The sequence below is a fragment of the Anabrus simplex genome, chromosome 1 (assembly GCF_040414725.1).
Source record: "Anabrus simplex isolate iqAnaSimp1 chromosome 1, ASM4041472v1, whole genome shotgun sequence".
NCBI classification, from domain to species: Eukaryota; Metazoa; Arthropoda; class Insecta; order Orthoptera; family Tettigoniidae; genus Anabrus; species Anabrus simplex.
The window spans coordinates 872745038-872771534 of record NC_090265.1 but is presented as its reverse complement, the minus strand read 5'-3'; the positions used below and the strand labels follow the sequence as shown (position 1 = coordinate 872771534).

The 26497-nt window shown below is 37.8% G+C and overlaps 1 protein-coding gene across 1 annotated transcript in view; it reads left to right on the top strand.

The window, feature by feature from the left end:
• The window catches only part of LOC136857327 (uncharacterized), a 109865-nt gene that overhangs the window by 68523 nt on the left and 14845 nt on the right, over positions 1-26497 (top strand). Inside the window, exons 7-9 of the mRNA XM_068225033.1 lie at positions 3890-3956; positions 10575-10658; positions 19654-19722. Coding sequence (XP_068081134.1) covers positions 3890-3956; positions 10575-10658; positions 19654-19722 — 220 coding nt within the window. The remainder of the gene's footprint in view (positions 1-3889; positions 3957-10574; positions 10659-19653; positions 19723-26497) is intronic.

The window sequence follows — 26497 nt, the reverse complement described above, 5'->3', positions numbered from 1 at the left end:
CCAGTTCTATGGAGTTCTTTATGGATTTGTTTGCCGTAAATCTATAGTGTTGTTTAAGGAATTTCTGAATGAACTTAGCTAATTTGTATAGAGGACTGGGTCTGTAATTTATTATGGACTAAATGGGAACCCCGGCCTTGTGAATCTTGGGGAGTGCTCTCACTGTTGGAAGGCCTGGGTTCATATTTACTAGTTTTTGCTTCTCCTGTTCGGTAAAGAGGAAGGAAGTATTCTTTAATGTTTGTTTTAATTGGCGTTGTAGAGTTTGCGTTGGGTCTTTCTTGATCAATAAAAAGTTTTCATTATCGAAAAATTGTTTAGTCTTATGAATGTAATCATCCTTATGCATGATTACCATCACATTACCCTTATCTGCCTTAGTGATAATGAGCTCCTCATCTTTAACCTTCGTTTTAAGTTCTATAATATACTTGTTATCAATACTGATGTCCTTGGAACTCTAAACGGCATTATCTTTATTATTAGTAACTAAACTATTGTGCAACTTTCTTTTAAAATCTAATCTAACTTCCTCTTGCACCTCATGTGGTAATTTACCAATCGCAACCTCCGATTCCACCACAAGTTTTGTGGTCTTTTTGGCTGGATTGAAATTAGGCCAGTTGTGTTTTGGGCCTTTAGAAAAAATTTGCATTTCTTTCTCATTCAAAATGGTCTTGGAAAGGTTGATAACCGGTGTATGAAAACTCCTGATTAAATCTTTATTAGGAGACTGTTTAGCTTCTAAGACTGGTTTGCTTGAAAACGATTCTTTCTTTAGCATTTCTAGTTTTTTATCCAATACTTTCTGTTCAGCAGGAAGAAAGTTATCTAATTTATTCTGAACCGAGTCTTGAAAAAATGTTCCATTGCGCTTTAGTAAGCAAGGCGGCGGCCCTGAGGTGAGTCTCATATAACTGCTGATTCAAAAAAGATTTTTTCTTATAAAGAAATTTTAACTCATTTTTAAGACAAAATCTTTTACATTTTTGTTGTACGTTACATTGGTGCAAAAATACCTGATTCATTCTAAATACCCTCTTTAAAAAATTTGGGCTCAAATTAAATTCAATACATTTTTTGATAAACTTTATATCCTTGGTAGGAAAGATAGGCAAGAGGAAAGTGCCAGGAGTTGGAAGGACCCGGCCATGGCCTTAGTTAAGGTACAGTCCCAGCATTTGACTGGTGTGAAAATGGGAAACCATAGAAAACCATCTTCAGGGCTGCCGACGGTGGGGTTCGAACCCACAATCTTCCGAATGCAAGCTCACAGTTGCGCGACCTAACCACACGGCCAACTTGTTCGGCTATCTTTGAATAAACATCGATCCAGCTCACTGATTTTTTAAATAAGAAGATTCTGCAATGTTGCCATTAATGCTTTCAAGGCCTGTACTTATAGACATGATAATATCGTATAGGCTTTTGGGCTTGTGCCATGTCAAGAAAATAAGGTAAAATTCTTCTGCGAAATTTTAAGAATTTCACCTTATTTTCTTGACATGGCACAAGCCCAAAAGCCTATACAATATCAGATTCTGCAATGTTATGATGAAAATCGTTAGATGTTAATTTCCCTGTAAATTCATTTTCCAATCGGCTCTAAAGTAATAACGGAATAATACCATTTGAACCTCAGAAAGTTTCAGGCCCATTTTGTAAAGCCCAATGGTATGTGATTATTTTAGCTTCATTTCAAAGAGAGTACACAAAATAAGATTACCTGGAGAACTTCTAGTGATACTCATTTTCTTGAGCAATAGTATAAATTGTAACACAGTTTTAGGTTGTTAATATGGTTTTAAATTGTGTTCAATTTGACGTAGATAAACTTATGTGATTACCAATTTTTCCAAGAACCTATATCAGCTGATGATGACGCAAAAAGGGTGTCGAAACTAGTTCTGATTGAAATATAGGTTGTAATTTCATCTAAACAACAGTTTTTTGTGTTGAATAAGGTGGATCCAAATTATAATAAAAGTTGTAATCTTGGTTCAATACGGATAAACAATGAAATTTATTAATTTGTGTTGATTTTCAAGGTATGGAATGATGCCATGTAGGTATGTAAACGATCAAAGTTTCAGGCCCATTGGATTGTTGCTACAGGTCTCCCCACATGATTGGTTGCAGAGGAATCAACTCCAGTATACGGACTCTGGTGTAGCGCAGTTGACTTGCAGTCTGTGCAGTGAAGTGTTCCCTGTCAAACATGCCTCGACAACAGAGAAGAGCACGCTATTAATAACTGTCGCCGTTTGAGAGGGCTCGGATAATTGGGCTGTGTGAGGCTGGATTATCTCTAAGGACTATCGCTGCATGTGTTGGCCGACAGGCATCTACGGTACAACTGTATGGCAGCAGTGGTCAAATGAAGGTACCCACACTCGTAGACCTGGCACAGGCCCAGCGCGACAGACAACTGTGAGAGAGGATCACCGCATCATTCGGATGGCCCGAATGGAACCCCATGCAACAGCAGCGCAAATTCGAGCAGCAGTGGCACCCCACGTTACACAACAAACAGTTGGTAATCGCCTGCGTGCAGCTGGCTTACGAGCCCCTGTACCTGCAGAAGGTGTTCCATTGACCCCACAACAGTGATGTTGAAGGCTGGCCTGGTGTCAAGAAAGATCAACGTGAATCGATGAATGGCATAGGGTCGGGTTGTCTTTAGTGATGAATCGCGCTTCTGTCTTGCCCTCAGTGATTGCCGCAATCATGTGCGCCAACATACCGGGGAGAGGGGCCGCCCAGATCTTATTGTCGAGAGACACACAGGGCCAACACCAAGCATTATGGTCTGGGGAGCTATTGGCTTTAATGTGAAATCACAATTAGTGCTTGTTGAGGGCACTATGACTGCTTGACAGTACGTTGATAGGGTACTCAATCCAGTGGTTGTCCCTATTATGGTGAACATTGCTAATGGGATGTTTCAGCAGGACAATGCCCGGATTCACACTGCACGCATCTCCAGAGAAGCTCTCCACGACATCACAACCTTAGAATGGCCCGCCAGATCCCCGGAACTTTCTCCTATTGAGCATGTGTGGGACATGTTGGGTCAACAACTGGCCAACCGTCCTCAGCCACCCACAACTCTGGAACAACTGACCCATGCAGTGCAGCAAGCATGGGCCACAATTCCTCAGGAAGCAATCCAGGGCCTTATTGACTCCATGCCTCGACGAATTCATCAATGTATTGCAGCTCATGGTGGGCACATCCTGTATTGATTGTTGTCCACACTTGCAGTCAAAGGGACCTGAAAGTGTAATCATCAAAGCACAACCGAACACTCGTCCTGCATGTTCACTTGCAGCAATGTAGCACCACTCCTGGGTGTTGCAATTTCCATTTTCTTCAGTGTATTTCCTAGAAAAAGAGCCACCCATTCAGTCACTCTTTTGTCAAGTCCAATTGCACTCATTTTTGCCAGTAGTCTCCCATGATCTACCCTATCAAATGCCTTAGACAGGTCAATCACGATATAGTCCAACTTCTTCTAGCTGCGGTTCTATGATCATTCTTAATCTCTCCTCTATGATTTTATCAAGATTTTTTAACCCATGTGACAGGAGAGTTATCCCTCTATAAATGGAGGGTTTTTGCTTATTCCGTTTCTTGAATAGTGGGATGATGATGCCCTTGCTCCAGTCTGGAGGTATCTTGTTATCTCTCCACACTGCATTTAACATTCTGTGCAGCCATTGTAAACCTTGTGGTCCCGCAGCTTTGATCATATCAGGATAAAAGCGGCTATTTTTGTACATTTGAATCTTTCTTGTTCCTAAAAATGAGTAGGCCTACGTTGAAATAAATTTATAATTTTTGTAACATTATTCATTTTATGTTTTAAAATATCTTCTTTTTTTTTCAGATTTCACAAATAGAGTTTCGACGAAGAGCTCCCCCAGGATGTTTACAGTACCACAGAGGATCTTCTGGTAAGTTGTCTTAAGAAGTGTTACTGATTTCTATATAATGAAATGAAATGCAAAGCTGAGTGGAAAAACTCTACTTAAAATATTAACAATAGCACTTTCTGGGTAATTCAACATTATACTTTTTTGAATTATGTAAAAAAAAAAAAAAAAAAAAAATGTATAATAAAGTAGAAACCTTATTATGGGTGTTATTGAAGACTATTCTGCTCATGTTTCCAATTACCAATCTAGTATAAGAATATTAGAAATTAATATACATTTCATCAAGAATTTGGCAACTTTGGAGCCCTAGCACTTGCAAGGCATCACTCCAAGGGTATAATGCCCAGGATACGATGTGCACTCGTTCATTTACTGAGAACTTGTTTTTAATTCCTGGTTGATTTTCAGAAAATCATGTTCTACATGGTCGAGAACAGAACCAAAATAAACATGTGATGGCAAAGGGGTTAAAAAATTTCCATTCTCCTATTCAAATAAATATTTTGAATTAGTTGGTCCTGAAAATAATGACGATAAGAATGTGACATGAACTTTGCTTGAGTGCAATCATTTTTAAAGTTTGTTTAGTCTCAGTTAAGGTGATAGCCACTTAATGAGTCTATGCTAAATAATAATAATAATAATAATGTTATTTTCCTTGTAAACTTCGGTCACATTTACAGCCCCATGTAAAAAAATGTCAGTGATCTACTGGCTCACATTCTGCGAAGTAATTGTAATTTTACTAATTACTTTTTGAAAAACAATTACAATTGTAATCGAGTAAAATATTTCTCAGGTAACTGTAATTCAGCCCAATTACTTTTATTTTATACTTTCCCCATCACTGCGTGCGTGCGTGCGTGTGTTATTCATTAACCTATATATATCATATCAATATATAGAAATGTGATTATGGATATACAGTACATGTAATTATTCTATGCATACCTTGTATTGTGATAATACGGTAGATGCTATTTAGCACTCTGTATACGGCATGCTTCTCTCCCAGCAATACCCCGTCAGAACACTGCTATGTTAATGTGTGACAGCTGACTACATGACAAGCGACAGGAGATAACCAGGATTTGAGGGAAGCCTCTTTTAAATGGATAGTGCTGAAAAGTGATACTGATTATTTTGATGTTGAAAAATGTATTCTGTATTTGCAAGCTAAGTCTAAATCTTTTCAAATGAATGATGTGAAATACAGTCAAACCTCCATTACTCATAGTTTCAATATCTTGAAGTAACTTAAATTTCCCAGCCGTTTGTCCTATTCTTCGCGTGTTTTTTTTTTTTTTTTTTTTTTTTTTTTTTTTCTATTACTTGAAATTCAGTTTCACAAATTTCTTGATTTCTAGAAACAAACAATTCCTCCTTTGAAGCAAAAAAATACCCTGTAACTCGAATTTTGTACAACATTAAGTGTGCAATATGGCATTTGTGGTTTGTGAGGAACAGTTAACAAGTAAAGAAAGGTTTACAGTGAAGCTGGGAGCTAATATGACGGGAACCGATAAACCAAAACTTGTAATGATTGGAAAATCGGCAAAGCCTCACTGTTTCTCGGGTGTGAATTAATTAAATGAAATAAGTTTCATAATGATAGATCCGTACTGAACTGTGATTACAATAGAGTAAATTAATGTATTATTAGGGTCCACCTTTTCAATACAAAATGTAAAGAGTTTAAATTACATAAATGATTAGGGACTAGATTCGACCTAGTACTAGGTCATCGTCAGCCTAAAGCAAAATTAAAACACAAATACTGAAGAAATTAAACAATGTAAAGACACATAAGGTCTCATAAAAGTACATACCATGTGAGATATTGTGCAGCACTATATTAAAAAATAACTCTATGAAAGAGATTCATAAAAAGTCCAGTGCGCATTAAAAAGATGTTATAGATAGGAATCCTTATTTACGATTAAAGTCCAGTGCGTTGTATAGCATTAAAAAGTTGTTAGGGATGGAAATTTTTCAGTTGTGGGTCAAGGAATTCAACATATGCTGGCTTCTTAAATGTGCTGCTGTATATTCGAAGAACAATTGAGACGAAGTTACGTTGTTTTTTAAGATATTCATAGACGTAAAAACACATGGATGCTGGGTTGGCTCTTCAGTTTTTTGGAACTTGAAGGAAGGTAATTGTTGTGCATGGAGGCTTAAGAATCCAGAGATGCACTACATTATGTTAAAAAATAGAGATTCATAAAAAGGTCCAGTGCACCGTATAAAAGTAACAAGTTGTAAAAGTAATCCTTAAGTTGTTGGTCATGAAAATCAAAAAAGGTTGGTTTCCAAGCAATGTTGCTGTTCATTTACAGATCAATTGAAATTACAGTAACATTGTCTTCTCAAGATGTTTATAAATTTCAAATAAATGTCGATGCGAAGTAAGATGCTAGAAGAAAGTTCTTCTGTTTCTAGAATCTTGAAGGACAGTGGATGTTATGTGAGGAGGATTAACATATATGGAGTTAAATAAAGGTGGATAGAAATTCACAGTTCAATGCAGACCATACATTTGACTCTGAATAAATGACAGCAAGGAAAGAAAGAAAGAAAGAAATTTGGTCAGGTGGAAGAAAATATTTAAATAAAATATGTCATAATGGAATTACTACGTGTTGTAATAAGCTGAAGAGAGAAATGGGGACAGGTGAGGTTCAAAGGAAATCTTGAGGAGGTGAAGGGAAAAAAGTAAAACGGAAGGAGAAAAAGGGGGAGGAGGGGGAGAGGTTATTCAGGCAGGGCTGAGGGATGTGGGAATATGGAAGATTGTTTAAGAAAAGTACTATAAATAGAATGAAAAATCATACCTTTAATATTTGATTTTGATTGTCTGAAAAGCTGAATGAGCAGGTCAAAAAGAATGTTTGGTTTTTTGGAAATATCATTAAGATTGAAATTTGGATTAAAATATTGGTCTAGATGTATAAAGCAATTCGCTTTCATAGAGTTATTTTTTAACATAGTGCTGCACAATATTTCACGAGACCTCAGGTGTCTTTACATTGTTTAATTTCTTTGGTATTTGTGTTTTAATTTTGCTTTAGGCTGACGATGACCTAGTACTAGGTCAAAACTAGTCCCTAATCATTTACAGTATGTAATTTAAACTCTTTACATTTTGTATTAAAAGGTGGACCCTAATAATACATTAATTTACTCTATTGTGAATTAATTACCGGTCACGTATGAAAGCAACCCCCTAAGTCGCAGATGACAAGCTCCATTTACAAATCTCGGCCGCATGGTATTGATGGGAAGTTTCAACGTGAAAGGAGGAAAGGTTAACAGTAACAAGCAGAAAAAACTAACGGATTTTTTTCCAAAGGTGTTAACCGAGTTATGTTTCTTGTTTCACTACTGTACATACTGTATTCTGTCTTCTAAAAAGTTACCATCATAAGGGTGATAATTAAAGTGATGCCATAAAATAGAGTTTGTTTGTATACTTTTAAACACTGTTAAAAATAATGTATTCAGTACAAGCCCATAGATACATATGATTCAATTATGTGCTATACATGCTCAAAAACGGTATTCTCTATATCCCAAAATTTTGATAACTCAAAATAAAATTTAGCTCCCGAGGTGATTCAAGATATTAAGGTTCCACTGTATTTTGATCAGTTCTGCAATTTCAAACAACTCCTGAATGAGGGTAGTAATGACTCTGAATTTAATAAGTTACCTTGTAGTTATGGGCAAAGTATTTCAGTTCACGTAAGTCAGTTGATGTCGGGCTGTAGTGCCATGGGGTTTGGGGTGGGGGTCAGTTGATGTAGTTCAGAGTTATTAAAACTTGCAGAATATTTTTTTCCTGTACCAGGGCACAATGCAAATGTAGAAAGATTATTTTAATTGATCTCAGCACAATGGACTGATAACAGGAACCACTTCAAAGGAGAATCTGTGAAAAGCCTCCTAGTGGTTCAATATAATCTAAAGGAATTTACACTCATATCTTTTTCACGAGTATATTATGTTAAATACACCAAAACTCCTGAAGGCAAGTGAATCTTCAGAAAAGTACCAGCAAGACATGTAAATTAGTTTCATTATTTAAATTTTGTATTAATGTACTGCATAACATGAAAATGGATAAAAATGGTTTGTTTATGTATGTGAAACTTAATATATACCAGATGTCTAAATTCAGACTCTCAATGGAGGATTTTTATGTCCTCTTTTTTCCGGCATTGTCCTCCTTTTCTAAATAGTTTTGACGTCTTTTTGATCTATTTGCATCTGGTCACCCTAGTTGAGTCATCAGCTCAAAGGCTGGTTGGATCCCCAACAGACCCACCATTAAGTGTAGCTGAAGGAGCATATAGGAAAATAAAGTGAGAGGTAGTTTCCTATTGAGTTAGAAGAACGTTATTACAAATTGGTCTGCAAAAACTGCTGAAATATACTCACCTATTGATCCTGTAAGCCATACTTGCACACCATTCATCACATAGACTAAAATATGTAAAAGTCTTTCTAGAATTACTCATACTTTGGTCACTTTCGTATTGTCCAAGCCAAAGATGAAACCATTAAAAGTAACAAACTTGTTCTAGCACATATCAGAAGACACTGTAAACACTATGTCTTGCCAGAAATAGTTCTGGGTTATTAATATTATTACTATTAATTTTGTTATTAACATCACTTGACTGTTATGTCTTAAAAGATACTGGAATGCTCAATTTTGCCATGGAGATTATTCAAGTTGTTTCAAAAGCCAAGTGACTTAATGCAGGATTTAATCTTACAACCTCAAGCTACTAACCAATTATGCTCTTCAGCATGCCAAGTTTTTAATTCTAATCAGAAGGTGAATTGATGAAAGTAGGTATTTTATTCAATTTTCTCCTAGCTTCCAAGAAATGAGTCAGCCACCACGAAGGATTATCACACAGCAAATAGAGAGACAGCCTCAAGATGACGGAATATGTAGCAGCAGTTTATGTTGTGATCGGTACGTTGATGGGCAGAAACCATTGTAGGCAATGTCTCAACGAGATACAAACACTTGCACATGTCCTTGGTTCCTGCCAGCATGGCAAAACTCTGCGCATTGCTAGGCATCATCTAATAAGAACCACCATTACCCAGGCTCTCATCAGAACCAGATTCACCATCCATGAAGAGATCCATGGTTTTGGCAGAGAATGGAAGTACTCAAAGGATCGATATAATTGTCTACAAAAACAACATTTAGGTAGAGCCCTGCGCGGATATACAAAATATTATTCGTATCTGCACTGGCATTTAAAGATAAAAACTTCATTGTTCCGTATTGAAATTATTGATGTTAAAAATTAAATAATTGAAAAGGAGGTTCAACCTATTCAATACTTAAAAGAAAGAAATGCAGTAATCACATTCCTATTTAAATGGGACCGGTTTCGACCTTAGTCCAGGTCATCATCAGGTCAGATTTATGGAATTTATGGTCTCAAGGCTCTTTATATATCACCATTCTCCCATACCGCTGTCAAGGATCGCCTAACCATAAGCAAAAATAAGAATATACCTGAGTGAAAATCAATAAACTACATTATTTAGAAATGAATGGTTATCTGCGGATATTGTAAATATTTAACTACAGTATATTACTGTACACCCAAGGTATTGAAATGGATAGATCTGTTAACATAATACAACAGGCCTGATACCTGGCACCAGAACCTCTACAGTCACAGGTTTATGAGAGATTTTCTCTTGTGACAAATACTGACCTTCCTTCCATTAATTGCGAGTATGAGCCAGTTAGTCTTAGGTCAGATTTACAGAATTTATGGTCTCAAGGCTCTTTATATATCACCATTCTCCCATACCGCTGTCAAGGATCGCCTAACCATAAGCAAAAATAAGAATATACCTGAGTGAAAATCAATAAACTACATTATTTAGAAATTATCAGCAAAATTATCCCCAGTGCCATACAGTCTGCATTCACCAAGACACTAACTTCGCAGATATCCGCATCCATGTGGGGGTCTACTTATAGGATATATAATCGATCCAACTGTCTGCTTTGAATTCTCCACGAGTCAACCTGAAGATGTTGATCGTTCATCTTGAGAAGAAGGGAATATACAAGCCCACAGTTCCGTTTTACATGGAAGCATACAACCTAAAAATGATCAAAGTCACAGGCTTGCTAATCAGGAGTAGGAGCACAATTCGTTGAGTTCTGCAAGACATTCCACCTGATTCCACCTTTGATTATTGACATTGCACTTTCTGCCTTGAAATTATCAATAAATATTTTAGGAAACCATCTTTGGTGATCTTCTTCAAAATTCAATAGACTTTTATTTATATTTCCATTACACAGTATTAGTTGGTATTAAGTATACTTTGTTTTTTTAGGCAACCTCTGAATTGAGGAAGTGTTACTGATTAATAACTATATCTGTGTATATATATATAAGACACACTGATTTAGTACATAATTTTCTTTACTGCAATTCTCCAAATGTCAATACTCTTGAAGTGGTTAAATTATTTACAATAGTCCTAATATGATATTGTTAAATTCAATATGATTTTTTTTTATATGACATAGAAAAGTCTTACCAACTATAAAATTTTATTAAAATCTCAAATCCTTCTCCACAGGTATCATACAGACCATGAACTTTGCAGTAAATGGGCGACATCTAGCCAATCAAGATTATTCCATCTGTGTGCGGCAAGAACTGGGTACGGTAACTTATATTTTTAAATTTTAAAGAATTTCTTCATTTGTTGGTTACTCAGCAGTTTAAGAGCAGGCTGTAGTTGTTATTTATAACTTAAGTAAATGCTACATAATCTTTCTGAGTAAAGACTATTACCTAGATGGTTAATCTCTGCAGCAATTTTACACCCATGGTTATTCCTAGGTAGAAGTGCTTCCAGTGCAGATTACAGCTACTGTATATTTCATTCTTCATGGGTAAATAATTAACGTCGTGATCTCTGAGTGCCATTTTTTCCTGTGAAGTCTATCATACGGTACATCATAGATACCAGCGGGGGCACATGACTTTTATAGTAAGAGAAGCACATATCATAAGCTAAGAATATATATAAAACAAAATATAATAACTCACATTGTCTTGTTCTATTAATTGAAAGTTAATTCCATCTGCCTCTCCTTCTTAATGAATTCTTTTATGACAAGGCTGTAGAATAATTTCTTCATTCTCTCATGATGTTGATTTTAGCAACATCTTCTCAATTGTCAGCAGAAACAATTTCAAGAGTCTCTGAATATGTTTGGCACTAGCACTAGACACTGGGATAGTTGAAATCAACACACATAACTTGAACAGTTCAGGAAAGGCAGTGTATAGCACTGAGATGCCTTAAGGAGACCACTGTTGACAAACTTAACCTTAATAGACATTTGTATTTGTTCCTGCACTGACTTGTTTAAAGCTATTAAAAACTCTCATAATATTATTATTATTATTATTATTATTATTATTATTATTATTATTATTATTATTATTATTATTATTATTATTATTATTCAGGTGTGTGATTAACTCAGTGGCTCAGCTGCTGGCCTCCCACCCAGAAGGCTAAGGTTTGTAGGAGATGGCCTTGAGTCTTAACTTTATCACATACAAGCATCATCATCATCATCAAATTATATCTGGAGTGTGACTATTCACCTCAGCAACCCCAAGAACTATGGATTTTATATTAATATAGGTTGTTTTCTATTTTTATATTTCAACCCCTTTAAGTTCTCACCCAAAGGAGTCCTATGAGTGTCTTACACAACAGTATATTTTTTCCAGATAGTAGGTCATATGTGTACCAATTTTGGTTGGCAGCTATGCCCAAAGTACTTGCATAATCGTGCTGCTGTAGAATCCTGGAGGTGACGTTATGGTTATGGCAGTTCATTTCTTTATCCAATTCTGAGATCAAGGGTAGTGTGGTGCCAATATCTCCATAACAGTTGGTTTTAGGGCCTTAAAACATGGTTTCTGGATCTGTAGGGCTTACCGAGTTTTGTTCTTTGCGTCAAGGGGCCTAAAATAAGCTGTGTCTTGCCCTTGTATGACAAATTTGATATTTTGCCTATAGCCTATTATTTTTATATCTCCTCCTATCAGCCCCCTCAAATTGTTTTGAAAATAAAATACAACCCCATGTCCATCAGGGATAACGTATATTTACATTAGTAAAATCATTTTTTAGAATCGGTCGAGTAGTTCCTGAGATTAGCCATTACAAACAAAGTTTGAAAATGAAAATCCACAGCCTGTTTCCAGTCATTCGACCAGGTCAGAAATGGAATGAATGAAGCCCCCATCTAGCGGTGAGGACAGGAAATGTGCCGGCTGCTGAAGCCTGTTGCACTCTTCTGGGGCAATGATAAATGACTTGACAGATGAGATGAAACGTTACCGGAGAGTGTAGTTGGAATGAAAGTTGACAGGGAAAACCGCAGTACCCAGAGAAACCTGTCCCGCCTCCACTTTGTCCAGCACAAATCTGACATGGAGTGACTGGGATTTGAACCACGGTATCCAGTGGTGAGAGGCTGGCAGCCTGAAACACGGAGGCTTCACAAACAAAGTTTACCTCTTTATATGTTAGTATAGATAAAAGTATTAATAACAAGCTAGTATCCTTATTATAGTTGTGTAACTGGTCAACAGTAACTGGGATGGAACGTTTCTCCTGTCACAAGATAGCAATGTATAATATTTAAATACAGAACTAACATTCTGTTTTTGAAATGGTCTGATAAATGAATGTTACAATTGTGAAACGAGCAATTGCCACTGTGCTGATAGACACAAATTTGGTAAAGAAATGTATTTTTACAAAATTCTGCCTCAAGTGACTTATGAAAGGAATTTTCCTTGTAAATGTTGACCTTTCAATGGATGCTGCTTCATAATACATGTATGATATGCAGAGCTGCAGAACCACCAGAATGAAAGATCTAATGTAAAGTGATGAGCAATCCTATCCTTCATAATGTGAGTTGTTATCGAGCCGAAGATTGATATCCATTCAGTTACGGATGATCTGGCAACCATGCTTGGATCATTGAACAACAGCATGGTAAGACAAAAGCATGGAAGCACACTTAGACACCTATTGGAAAAAGCTGTAGTTAAGAGTTGCCCATAAGGTTCTGTATGAACTGCTTGCATTGCAATACAGCTGGCTTATTTGTGTGTATTGAAGGAGCTGAACAAGTAGCAAATATTTAAGAATATACTTAGATATTGTATTTAAGCAGTTTGCCTAGTCAGTAATTTGATCTAGAACATGTTACACAAAATACATCTACATATATAAAATAAGAGTTTTATCTGTACATTGCTCACAATTCTAAAATAATGGTATTTCTGTATCAGTTATGTCTACAGTAACAAGGAAATGCCCTTTTTAATTTTCTGTAATGTCTGTCTGTATGTATGCATCATGAGAAAATGGCTGAAGAGAATTTAGTGAAAATTGGTATGTAAAGTTGGAGAATAAGTCATTATAATCTAGTCCATAAATAATTTTATTTACGCTGAGTGAAATGGTTGTTTAGGGGAAGGCCTAAAATTTAATTCTCAAATATTTATGTTATTAGTGGTCCTATTGATAAATACTACATAACTGAAGTTATATAGTATTAAAATTTATATCTTGTACATTTTTACCTATCGGCTGTGATAACAGAGATATTCATGAATATGGTTTTTTGTTGCTAAGACAATATCAGCGCCAAGTCACGAGAACATGGGTAAACAGAATTTAATGAAAATCGGCATGTTAAGTCAGGGAATAAGGAACTACAGTCCGCTATAAATAAATAAATAATAATATAACAGAGTCAGAAGAAAACTAAATGTGAAGGTCTACAATATAGAAAACTCATAAAATTGATCAACAATAACATTACATTGACCATTGTTTGTTGTGATGTGCTTTGTGTCTTTTGTTGCCACTCATCTCCGATAGATGGGATTACTGCTGCATACCGAGTATAACAGCCTGCCTGAATATTGGTGACAAGTAGCTGGGGAGTTTGATCTCCCTCTTCTTTAGCATGCCATTCCTCTGGTTCACAAATTTTCTGATACTATTGGTATGTAACACACTGGTTCATCATAGCATTCCAGCTATTCAGTCCCTACTCTGAGGCACTGATTGGAATGAGCAGTGTGCACATTTAATGGAATAATGGCAGAGGAGTGTTCGTGGCAGTCTGCGGCCTGGTCATTCCAGCTCTGGAAATTTGGACTGTTAGATCAGCACCATAGTACTGTTAAGAACTAGTATTACGTTTAATGGCCCACCCAATCAATACACTTCACTTTACAAGTAAGAACACATTCAAGCTGCATAGTCATAAAAATGAAAAAAGGAACTTAAGTATCATCAGATAATGATTTCCATCTCCACTAAGAAAGCCAGCTCTGAGAGTTGTATACAGGTCTTGGAACTTTTGTAGATATGTGTACCTATGTCAATACTAGATTAGAATTTGTTTCAATAAGGGGAAGAAAGGCTTTTTATGGTAACTTTTTAATCATTGTTTCTTGTTCAAGTCAGTTATTTATATCACTGAAGTCACACTCATCACCTGCTGGCTGCACAAGGTAGGACATGGTAATTTCCTCTCTTTGGAAGTATTCAATCTGTTCCTGCCCCTGAAATCAGGAAGTCTTACAAACTGAGATGTATTTTTTCTGTAAATTTTTGAAAACTTCAAAGCTGACACATGGAGAAAGAGGGACACATTAGGCATTTTATGGGGTTGGAAGACAGATGCACACGAGCTCAGTTGGCACTTTCCATATGCAATATGAATTTAGATTTGTTTGTTACACTTCCTGTAGTTGTCTGGGTGTCACAGTGAAGAACCACCAACATAATTCAGCACAAGCTGCCACTGCCTTTCAAGAAGTAGTGAATGAGGGCAATATTGATCTCAAAGCCCTTGGCACTTTTTTTGTAGCATTTTATTTCTCCTTCAGTCTTTTCAATTTTTACAAAAATTTCAATATCATGATGTTGCAGAGATTTAAAGGCCTCTTTTCTGCTTATCAGCCATAACATGCGTTTTCCTTTTTCCTATGAATGTCTCATTCTGTTAAGTTTATCTCAGTTTACCTATGCCAGAGATGAACAACAATTCCAATCTTTTTTCTTTTTTTGCACAGATAAGGAATACTGCAGCTCACTGCTCGATACACTGGTAAACAATGTTTTTCCAATATTCAGCTACAAGAACAGCTTTATCAGTGACAAGCAAAACATCTTCTCTTGTGCACGGTGATGGTAAATGTTATTTTACTGAAAACTGAGAAAGGATTCCATTCCTTATATTGACTCCCTAGGTCCCTTTACTCCATTTGTGCCTTTCCAATGTCCCTAGTCTCTTTTATCACCTGTCTTCATCTTTTCCTGTCTTTATACAGCTTTCTATCACATACTTCCCACATCTAGTCTAAAAATCTGTTAATATGGCCCCTCAATGAATGTTGAGGCCCACCCTGCCGATGCAGCTTGCAAGCAGAAATGAGCTCACCAGGGTTAATGTAGAAGAATTGGGATTGTTGAGGAGAGAACTTATCTATGAGGGCCATCCAGAAATTAGGTTTCCCAATTTTTAAGAAAGAAGAAAAAAAGACAACTTTGTTACCTGAAAATCTTTATTGGCAACCGATACATCAATGTTGGAGCTATTTTTTGACATAATCACCACCAGAATTGAGACATTTGTCATATCGTGGAATCATCTTTTGTATGCCGATGTCATAGAAGCCTGCCGCCTGGGAATGGAACCAGCGTGTTACATTCGGACTCAGCTCTTTGTCTGTGTGAAAATGTTGATAGGAGGACAGGAATTTCTTGACGTGCAATTTATTTATTTATTTATTTATTTATTTATTTATTTATTTATTTATTTATTTATTTTACTTTCCATGTCCAAATACACTGGTAAACAATGTTTTTCCAATATTCAGCTACAAGGACAACTTTATCATTGGCCTGCAAAACATCTTCCCTTGTGTACGGTGATGGTAAATGTTGACAAACAAGGTGTTCTTCATTCTGTTGTAGTCCAAAATCAAAGGTCATGTCTCCTTGTACATAGCCCCACTTAACTAGGTTAGATTTGCACTCTGAAATACCTGTCCGTAGTCGACTGAGGGTCTTCCAGACGGGATACGGAAGGCGAAAACCTGCAGATGGTTCTTCCCTTAAACTCAGGGATTGATTACATACTTGCTGTTGCCATAGTTCACGCCTTAGTTTATTTGGTGTATCAACAATTGGTATGGTTGTTCTTAAAAACTCCTCCTTGACCTGAGTCTAATGGGCTGCATTTGATGGCCACAAATGGGATGACATGTAACGATTGATTGCTTCCGGTGTTCAACTTCTGTTGGTACTTCCCTTCTTATGTGATGAGGGGTGATTCCTGCGATAGGATAGATATTTTCTGTTGGAGTTGGTGTCAGACACCCTGTAATTATGCAACCCGCCTTGTTCACAGCAATATCTACTTGCTAAGTGTGGGCAGAGTTTCTCCATACGGTTGATGCATATTCTGCAGCTGATAGGCAGAGGGCTACGGCAGATGTGCACAGGACATGAGGGTATGCACCTCAAAATGTGTGTATTAGCTTTCTAATAATATTATTCCTAGTGCACACCTTTTGTTTGGTATTCTGACAGTGTTGTTTGAAAGATAATAATTTTGTGTGGCTATTTCTAGCCGAGTGCAGCCCTTGTAAGTCAGACCCTCTGATGAGGGTGGACGGCATCTGCCATGTGTAGGTGACTGTGTGTTATTGTGGTGGGGGATAGTGTTATGTGTAGTGTGTGAGTTGCAGGGATGTTGGGGACAGTACAAACACCCAGCCCCTGAGCCACTGGAATTAACCAATGAAGGTTCAAATCCCCAACCCAGCCGGGAATCGAACCCGGGACCCTCTGAACCAAAGGCCATTCAGCCAACAAGTTGGATGTTTGAAAGATAATGAGGTGTAATAAAAGACGAAAATCACTGGGAGCAAGATCAGGACTGTACAATGGATGATCAAACAACTCCCAGCCAAACTCCTGCAGAACAGTTGTTGAGCGCCAAGCCGTATGTGGACCATGGATCAGTACAATACCTCCAGTCAATATTCCATGCCTCTTGTTTTGAATGGCCCATCACATTTCTGTAGAAACGTTATCACAGACTGAACCTCACAGGCGGTAGGAGAAAGAACACGAGCCACCATTTGGAGCCACTGCTGCTGCACTACTGATGCAAGGCGGGACTTGTCTGGCCGGTATATGATTGCTGCATCATAGATCTGTTGTGCATGCTCATATTTCCTGACTAAATACTGTACCAGGAAAAGTTTTTGGGGAAAGGGCATGAGTAGGACCTCAGGGAGTGGAACTTGGTTTTGGAGCCGATACAGAGTAGGATAGACTCGCAGAGCGAATAACACATGGTTAATTTTTTTTTTTTTTTTTAACAATTTATTAATTCTTCACCCTGCAATATGATTATTGGACTCAAATCTGGCATTGAAATTAAAAGTTTGAACGTAATCTTCCTGAATTCTGTTCATGAATATCACTGATTCCAAAGTTTTCCACCTAAAGTCTTTCTAAATATGAGCACACACTTGTAATTGCAAATTGACATGAGAAATTAAATTTCTGTTAAAAGTTTTCAGTTTTTCAGTTTGTAAACCTTGATGTATAGCACACTTGAAAAGCCTAAAGTCTTTCTATAAGATATGAAAATTAAATTTGAAAATTAAATTAATCACTTCTGAGAAACTATGAGAACTCTAAAATATTTGTTCATACGCGGCACTGAAGTTTTCACTGTTCAAAATTAATGAGAAAATTTTAGTCAGTTTGTTACTACTCACTTAATGAAAGAAATGTTGCTACAAATGTTGAAGGATGGACGTCTGGAATGTTCCGTGGAGATCAGGGTCGGCGATGTTCCCTTAACACACCATGTTGACGTCCCCCGATGAGGTGATGACGGCTGGAACTGGATCGTGTAGAATTGCAGCTCATTAAGGTGATTTTTCACACACGAAAAATTCACTTAGTGCGAGTAGTTATCACTGACACTGTCATTTACTGTTGAACACAGTTTATGGCGTAATTGAACTTTAAGACATTAAATGAATAATCACAGTCCTTCGTGTATGAAATACTATTTAAAGTCGTTACTGAAACGTCCATAATTACACAGTTCACACTTGAAAAGGCAAATCATAGTCTATAATCACAGTCTTTGAACATGGTCATTAAGTCACTAAGGATTATTTTCTGATTATCTTGTTATTATAACGTCATATTACCTCAGAAAAAGTTCTTAGTATTCACCCAAATTACTACTGTAAGTCGTATACTAATATGGCATGAATAAAGAAATACAGTTCAATACTCGAAAAGAAATGAGTTCTGGTAATTCTACACATTAGTTTCTTTAGAAGTTCAATATCATGTGAAGTAAACTATGTCTACACGTAATGATATATTCTGTGAACGTTAAATATTTGGTATTTGCACTTCAATAAGTTCACTCGTATTATATTCTCAAATGTCATTAGAATTAGACTGTAGTCACGACGCGATGTACTAAATACAGTGCGACGTCTTTTATAATTTTGTCGGCGATATAACTTCATGTTCCGGAAACGCGACGGCAAGTACTTTCACCGTGACTGCGCGGACATACTGTACGAGGGTCGGTCTCTCCTCTGTCTCACTCACACACATCTGTGTACTCATCCTTGTACTGCGCTGCTCTGCTTGTTAGCCTTGACATATATATGCCGGCGCTGGGAGGGGTGGTTTCTCTTGGCCATGTGACCGTAAGTGTATAATTTTCTTAGACTTTAAATTAATATAACTCAACAACCATGGGATGGATTAATTTGAAATTCACAGGGATTAACTTTTATGACGTCCACTACAATTCAGCGTTTGCCCCGTTGAAATTGGTTAAGGCATTGAAAAGCTTGCGAAAAGAAAATTCTTTTCGAGAAATATCTCTAGGGGAGGTGAGCTTCGAGCAACAGGTGACGCCACTTGACTTCGCCTAGTGCACTCGTTAAGTCTGGCACCTGCTGGAACATTCCTTTATTTAAATGTTCGTACGTCGGACGGATATTTTATGCTGGAATAACGTTTCTTTCGATTGATATGGGCCAGGACATAGGCTTTCCTTGTACAATACGTTTACACTGGGTGAGTTGGCTGTGCGGTTAGAGGCGCACAGCTGTGAGCTTGCATCCGGGAGATAGTGGGTTCGAACCCGACTGTTGGCAGACCTGAAAATGGTTTTCTGTGGTTTCCCATTTTCACACCAGACAAATGTTGGGGCTGTACCTTAATTAAGCCCATGGCTGCTGCCTTCGCACTCCTAGGCCTTTCCTGTCCCATCGTCGCCATAAGACCTATCTGTGTCAGTGCAACATAAAGCAAATAGCTCCAAAAAAAAGGTTATTTTACAAGGGAAGATAGAGGGAAACTTAATTTCTGGATGGGCTATGTATTTTGAGAAGATTTGGGGATTTTCCTTGTTCTTTTACACTTTGTGTTTATCCTATTAAGTGTTCCTATTTATTCATGTTCCAGTATTTCTATGTATGACTTGATTTTTTCCTTTCCATAACTTATGATGAGGAAATTTTCTTCTCTTCTGTTTCAATAGGAATGTGCTCTATAGCATATGAGCCCTGCGATGAGAATTCATTCAAGATTGGACCACCAATTCAATCAGGTAAGTATCCTCAAATGCAACAAGCCACTTGAGCTTTTATTAATCATTTCAAATAATTTTTAAATGAGATCTTACTTAGTGGCAAACTGCTCTTCAGAAAGTGAAACTATACCACATCATTATTTAAAGGGAAAGGTTATAAATAGTACCTTATGGATAATCTTCAGTTAAAGGGAGAAATTAAGTCTGAATCATTCATAAATAATATTAGGAAATTTTGAATGAGAGCACATAAAAATATAACTTGCATGAAATATATTTTTGGCCTGTTTAACTGAATTTATTTTATGATTGAGTGGAAAATAACAGATTTTTTGAATATGGCACTTCTTCTTCAGTCAACCTTGTCCAGGGAGCTTCTGGGTCAGGCAGTGGACCATGGACATCTATTTTGCCCTCTTCTTGTCCTAATCCACTTTGATGCATCATAAAGGCTATTATTATGGTGGGCTCACCAAACCCAAAGGTATTTTATACCTAACCCAGGTTTGAGTGAGGCCACCACTAACCTGAGAACAGACGCTCCATGTTGAATTTCAGTGGCATTTCCTCCACTCGGGGACCAGCTCCCACCTAAAGGAATTCATCTGCCCAAAGCCATTGGTTCCTTTAGAGAGTCAGGTTTTTACCACCATCCAACACTTGGTATTGACTGTCCAGTATACTCCATTCCATAGCAGACAGCCTTGGCCACATTCTTTGTTACCTACCATCCCTCAATAGACCTCCATACCAGATAAAGTGTTTCAGCCCAGGTTGATGTTTTGCATTTTCAGATTAGTTGTCGCAAAGTCATGTTGAAAATATCAAGCAACAGCCAATTTATTACATTGCTAATAAACACAATACATTATACCACAAGACTGAAATTTATTAATGAGTGACAATGAAATTCAAGAAGGCTCACTGACAGTATATACTGCCAATTTAACTGTCTGTTATTAAAGTTTACTGAAAATGATCTACGTGAACTCTGTCCTCACACTCCCCAGGCAACCAAACCCAAATACCTTTCATAGTATTTTATCATCCTGGTCTCTACAAAAATCAGTCTCATTTTAATACAAGCATTCAATCTTCTCTCATCTTCACTCGACACACATGAACAGCTTCCAAAAAGCCCTGCAGTCACATTTCACTGGTCGAACTGGTGCAGCCCTATATCAATGGGGTTGGATAAATTCTCCCCAATGTGATTGCGGTTTTGAATTGCAAACCATCAAGCATAGTGTGCAGGAGTGCCCTCTACGTGCATATCCTGGCTCCTTGGATGAACTCCACTCAGCATCTCCAGAAGGAATCAGATGGATTGCAGACCTTTCTATCCATATTTGAAAAGTGATCCTAATGCTGTGAACTGTATATAGGTAACAATATAATTTAATGCAATTCTTATTGTCTTGTAAGCATCATACTTTAAATAAATAATCATTCAGCTGCCCACAAAACCTCAAAAACATTCTTACCAAGCTCGATAGCTGTAGCCGCTTAAGTGCGGCCAGTATCCAGTACTCGGGAGATAGTGGGTTCGAACCCCACTGTCGGCAACCCTGAAGATGGTTTTCCGTGGTTTCCCATTTTCACACCAGTCAAATGCTGGGGCTGTACCTTAATTAAGGCAATGGACGCTTCCTTCCCACTTCTAACCCTTTCCTATCCTATCATCGCCATAAGACCTATCTGTGTCGTCGTGACGTAAAGCAGCTTGCAAAAAAAGAACATTCTTACTTGCTATGAACCACATGAACCCCCACTCTTTCCTCTATGAACACAACCACTGTAAACCTGCCTTCTACATATACCCAGCACCACTTTTACCTGTAGTATAACCAACAAGTCACAACCACCTCCTACAAAATTGTTATGACTGCACTTCATACATCATCATCTACCAGCTTCATTATAAACTCTGCCTAGTATTTTCTACATTGGCTTAACTATCAACACTAGCCAAAATACATGCCAAGCAGTACCTGAAAAATCCATAACATGGATCTTCCTGTCCCCATTTACACCCAACTCCATCAAATCACAATTGACTATTTCACAGTTAAAGTCCTGAAACATTTGAACCCCATCTTTCTTCCCATCAATAGAGATTTTTAAGTTGGACATCAACTGGTGCTCAGATCTGGAGAAGCACCTGGCATCAACATTAGATAACTGCTCCTTTGTTTTCCATTCTTTTTTCTTGCCTATCTCCTTTGCCTCTACCTCACAACAGCATGTTAATAATGACAACCACCATTCATATTATATCTTCCACCGATGAAAGCTGCAGACAAAAATTATATACCCATGTATTTCTTTTATCTGTAATCTTTCTGCTCTCTGTCTGCTTCTACATTTTGTCCCTGGCCCAGGACACAGGACAGCAGGACACGCTTTTGTCCCATCTTACAATGACTTTGAACTTCAAATGCACTGCAGCCATAGACAACATATAGTACGCGCACTTTTTAGTGATAGATTTTTGTACTCGGTTGAGGAGTAAGAAGGGAGCCCTGCCAGTTCCGGTAGTACTGCCAACTGAATGAAAATGAAATCTGAATTAAATCGATAATATGATCGATCAATATGAATTTTCTAAACCTTTATTATCTTACGCCAACTACTGTGTCACACATACAATATATAATACTATATAACATTTCCCGATGCGAAACGTGTTCCTAGCATGAATTGGCTTTGCTGTGTAAACAACAACAGTATGAGTACTTAAAGTGTACGCCAGATGTCGCACAGCGATGATAAGCGATTCTTAGTTTGTGTTTCAAAGGTTGCCAATACCAATCTTGAAGATAACCAAAGTCGACTGATTCAGCAATAGGGCGTAAATCTATCGCTAAAAAGTGCGCAGATAATACATAGCTCCCACTGACAATCATAGCTGGCTGCGAGCAAGACGAAAGAATATTGTGCGTAGACTCTACTCCAATTCCCATTGCTTCACCAACTGTCTAGCCTGCTGGTGGTGGTGGTTACTGTTTTAAGAGAAAGTACAACTGGGCAACCATCCTCTATATAACACTAATCAAAAAGAAAAGATGGAAGGGATCCAACACTTCAAAAAATGAAGATATCAGCCAAAGAAAGACAAGGGCCAAGAAGGGCGTGAAAATTAAAGACTCCATAGACCTCAACACCTAATACCATCGAGGTTAGAAAAGAACAAGAGTTGACCAAGGGAAATTGGACAGGATAGACGAAAGTGAGAAGCCTGGCATAAGTAAATTTAAGCAATATCAGGACTCAGCTGAGGGCTCCGTGGTCGCCAACTCATGCTCCCAAGTTAAGAACCCCCCTAATCACCGCTACTGGGTGCAGTCAGTGGTTGGAGAGGAAGTTGGATGAAAACCAGTGTGGTTTCAAACCATAGTGAGGTTGTTCAGTTCTATATCTATTATCTTTAAATCATTAGAAACTGAGTCTAACCATCGTCATCTTGGTATCCCTCTACTCCTCTCACCCTTCATAACAGAGTCCATTATTCACCTAGGTAACCTATTCTCCTCCATTCGTTTCAAATGATTCCACCACCACAGCCAGTTTTTTCGTACAGCTTCATCCATCCAGTTCATTCTTAACTTATCCATTATCTTCTCAATCTGAATACCCTCCTGCCACTGTTCCCACCTATTTGTACCAGCAATCATTCTCCATCATTGTCCATCCAGCTTTTACTCCTGTAAAGCAAAGTTGGTCTGAAAACAGACTGATGTAAGGATAGTTTTGTCCAGAAGCTGACTTCCTTCTCACAGAATATTGTTGATTGCAACTGAGAGCTCACTGCATTAGCTTTACTGCACCTTGATTCAATCTCATTTACTGTACTACCATCCTGGAAGAACACACATACTAAATACCTGAAATTGTCTACCTGTTCCAGCTTTGTATCCCCAATCTGACATTCAGTTCTCTTTGATTTCTTGCATCTTAGAAAGGCTAATTTTCATACCATACTCACTGCACATCTAGAGTAAACGAACTGCAGCAGAAATACAGAGATCAGAAGTTACAAGTAAAGAAAATTGTGGCCGAAGAAAAACAGAAAGCTTGGACTGATTTCACAGATAAACTAGAGCAAGACAGCAAAGCTAATTCTAAACTACTTTACCGAACAATACGAAATATAAGAAGAGACAATGAATACATAACAGCAATAGAGGAACCAGATGGTAACAGTTAGGGAGGAGACAGAAGTAAGGAAGATCATGAAATCCTATTTTGATAATTTATACAACAGTACTGGGAAAGACTCCAATGATGTAACCACGCAGGTCAGTTTAAGCTGCAATGATGAGCCTGACCAAGAGAGTCCGCCAACATGGAAGGAAGTAGAGACGGCCCTTAATAGTATGCCCAAAGAAAGATCTACAGGATTTGATGAAGTCAGTGCAGATATGATCAAAGCAACTGGTGCAATAGGAATACAGTGGCTTCATAGAGTAATTAATGCAATATGGAAGGATAGGAAAGTCCCAGATGATTGGAAAAAGGGGAATAATAATACCTCTCTTCAAAAAAGGAAGCCGGAAGAAATGTAGCAATTATAGAGGGATCACTTTATTGTCTCATGGTTTGAAAATATTTGAGAAAATACTTGAAAAAAGGCGAAGGAAGATAATAGAACCACAACTACAGGAAGAACAATATGGATTCAGAGAACACCGATCAACTACCGATCTCATATTTGCACTTAGAATACTGTTAGAAAAGCATTGGGAGAAGGGCAAAGACTTAACACTAGTGTTTTTGGATCTCGAAAAAGCATTTGATAGTGTTCCAAGGAAGACTATATGGGAATGTTTAAGAAAGAAGAATGTACCCAAAGGGCTTATCCAGAAAGTTAAAATGCTTTACGAAGACTGCTGCAGTTGTGTACAGATAGGAAACGGTAATTCTGATTGGTTCCAAACCACTAAAGGAGTGCAACAAGGCAGTACCCTTTCACCATTACTTTTTATCACTGTCATGGATGAAGTCATGAAAGAAATTAAGCAGAAGAACAATATGGACATCAATGCATTTGCATTTGCAGATGATGTAGTAATTTGGGGAAATACAGAGAAGGAAGTCCAAGAGAGGCTGAACACCTGGAATGAACATTTGAAAGCACACGGATTAACAATAAATAAATCGAAAACTGTTACTATGTCTGTCAACAGGCAGAAGAAGAAAGGAAAAATAATGCTGGAAGGTACACAACTGGAAACAATAGACCAATATAAATATCTTGGGTGCATCATTTCAAGTGATAACAGAATACAGCATGAGATTAACAACCGCATTCAAAAATCAGCTCAGTTTTACCATCAAGTTCGGAACCTCCTCTGGAACGAACAAGTTCCCTTAAGATCAAAGCAGATTCTATTCCAATCATACTTCACCCCCATAATAACATATGGCCTAGAAACCTGCACAACAACCCAACAAGTGGACAGCAAACTACAAGCTGCAGAAATGAAGTTCCTACGAACTATGGTACAGAAGACAAAAAGGGACAGGGTAAGGAATGAAAGAATAAGGGAGCAAGCTGGTGTGTACCCATCCCTGAATGAAAAAGTGACAAGGGCCCGTTTGAAATGGTTTGGCCATGTCAAATGAATGGACGATGGAAGGACAGCAAAACAATGGCTACACACAGTCGTGGCCGGAAAACGACCGGTAGGAAGACCTAGGAAGAGGTGGCTGGACCAAGTGAAAGAGGACATAGGAACAAGAGGAATCAGCTGGGATGTCATCTTGATAGAAGAGTGGTACATGGACAGACAGAAGTGGAGAGTGCTCGTAAACCACACCCGGGCAACTGGAGTGGAAAACTGATGATGATGATGATGACTCACTGCACATATATTCAAGTTCTAAGATATCATACTGCAGGCTTTCGGCACAATTTGCCATTAACACCAAGTCATCAGCATAGGCCAGACTGCTTATTAAATTTTCACCTAACTGAATCCCTCCCTGCTACTTAATATCTTTCACCAGATGATCCATGTAAATTATGAACAAAAAACAGTGAAGGATGACAGCCTTGTCTAACCTCTGTAAGTACCTTGAACCAAGAACTCATTCTACCATCAATTCTCACTGCAGCCCAAATGTGAATATAAATGCTTTTGATTTATTTTTGTAATCTACCCTTAATCCCACAGCCCCCAGTATAGGAAGCATCTTTCCCCTTGCTACTTTGTTATATGCCTTTTCTAGATCTACAAAACATAAACATAACTGTCTATTCCTCTCGTAGCTGTTTTCAATTACCTGGTGCATACTGCAAATCTGATCTTGACAACCCCACTGTGGTCTGAAGCCACACTGGTTTTCATCCAACTTCCTCTCAACCAGTGATTGCACCCAGTAGCGGCGATCAGGGGGCGGGTGAGGGAAGTCAGTTGCACCCCACTTTGTGGAGAAAAAATAAATTTTTATTCCATTTTAGCTGCCTAAACTGGGAATTAATAAAACAATTTTTATAAACCCTGTTGTCTTTCCAGCTAATTTTTTCCTTTAATTTATTTAATTATTTAAAAAAATACTTAGTGGAAGCAAGCACAAAATGTCGTTCGTCGTGGCTAACTGAATTGTACAGCATCATAGCAAGTGGTGGAGACTTGGCGAACAATGTTGTTTTGCGACAAACGGTAGCAGGGGTATATTGCCAAGGTCACCCACTTACCGCGAACATTCATCAGTCTGACAGTCTCGCTCAGTCAGTATGTCTGTCTAGTTCTATCTAGTGTCTGTTACTTTGTTACTGTATAGTCAAATA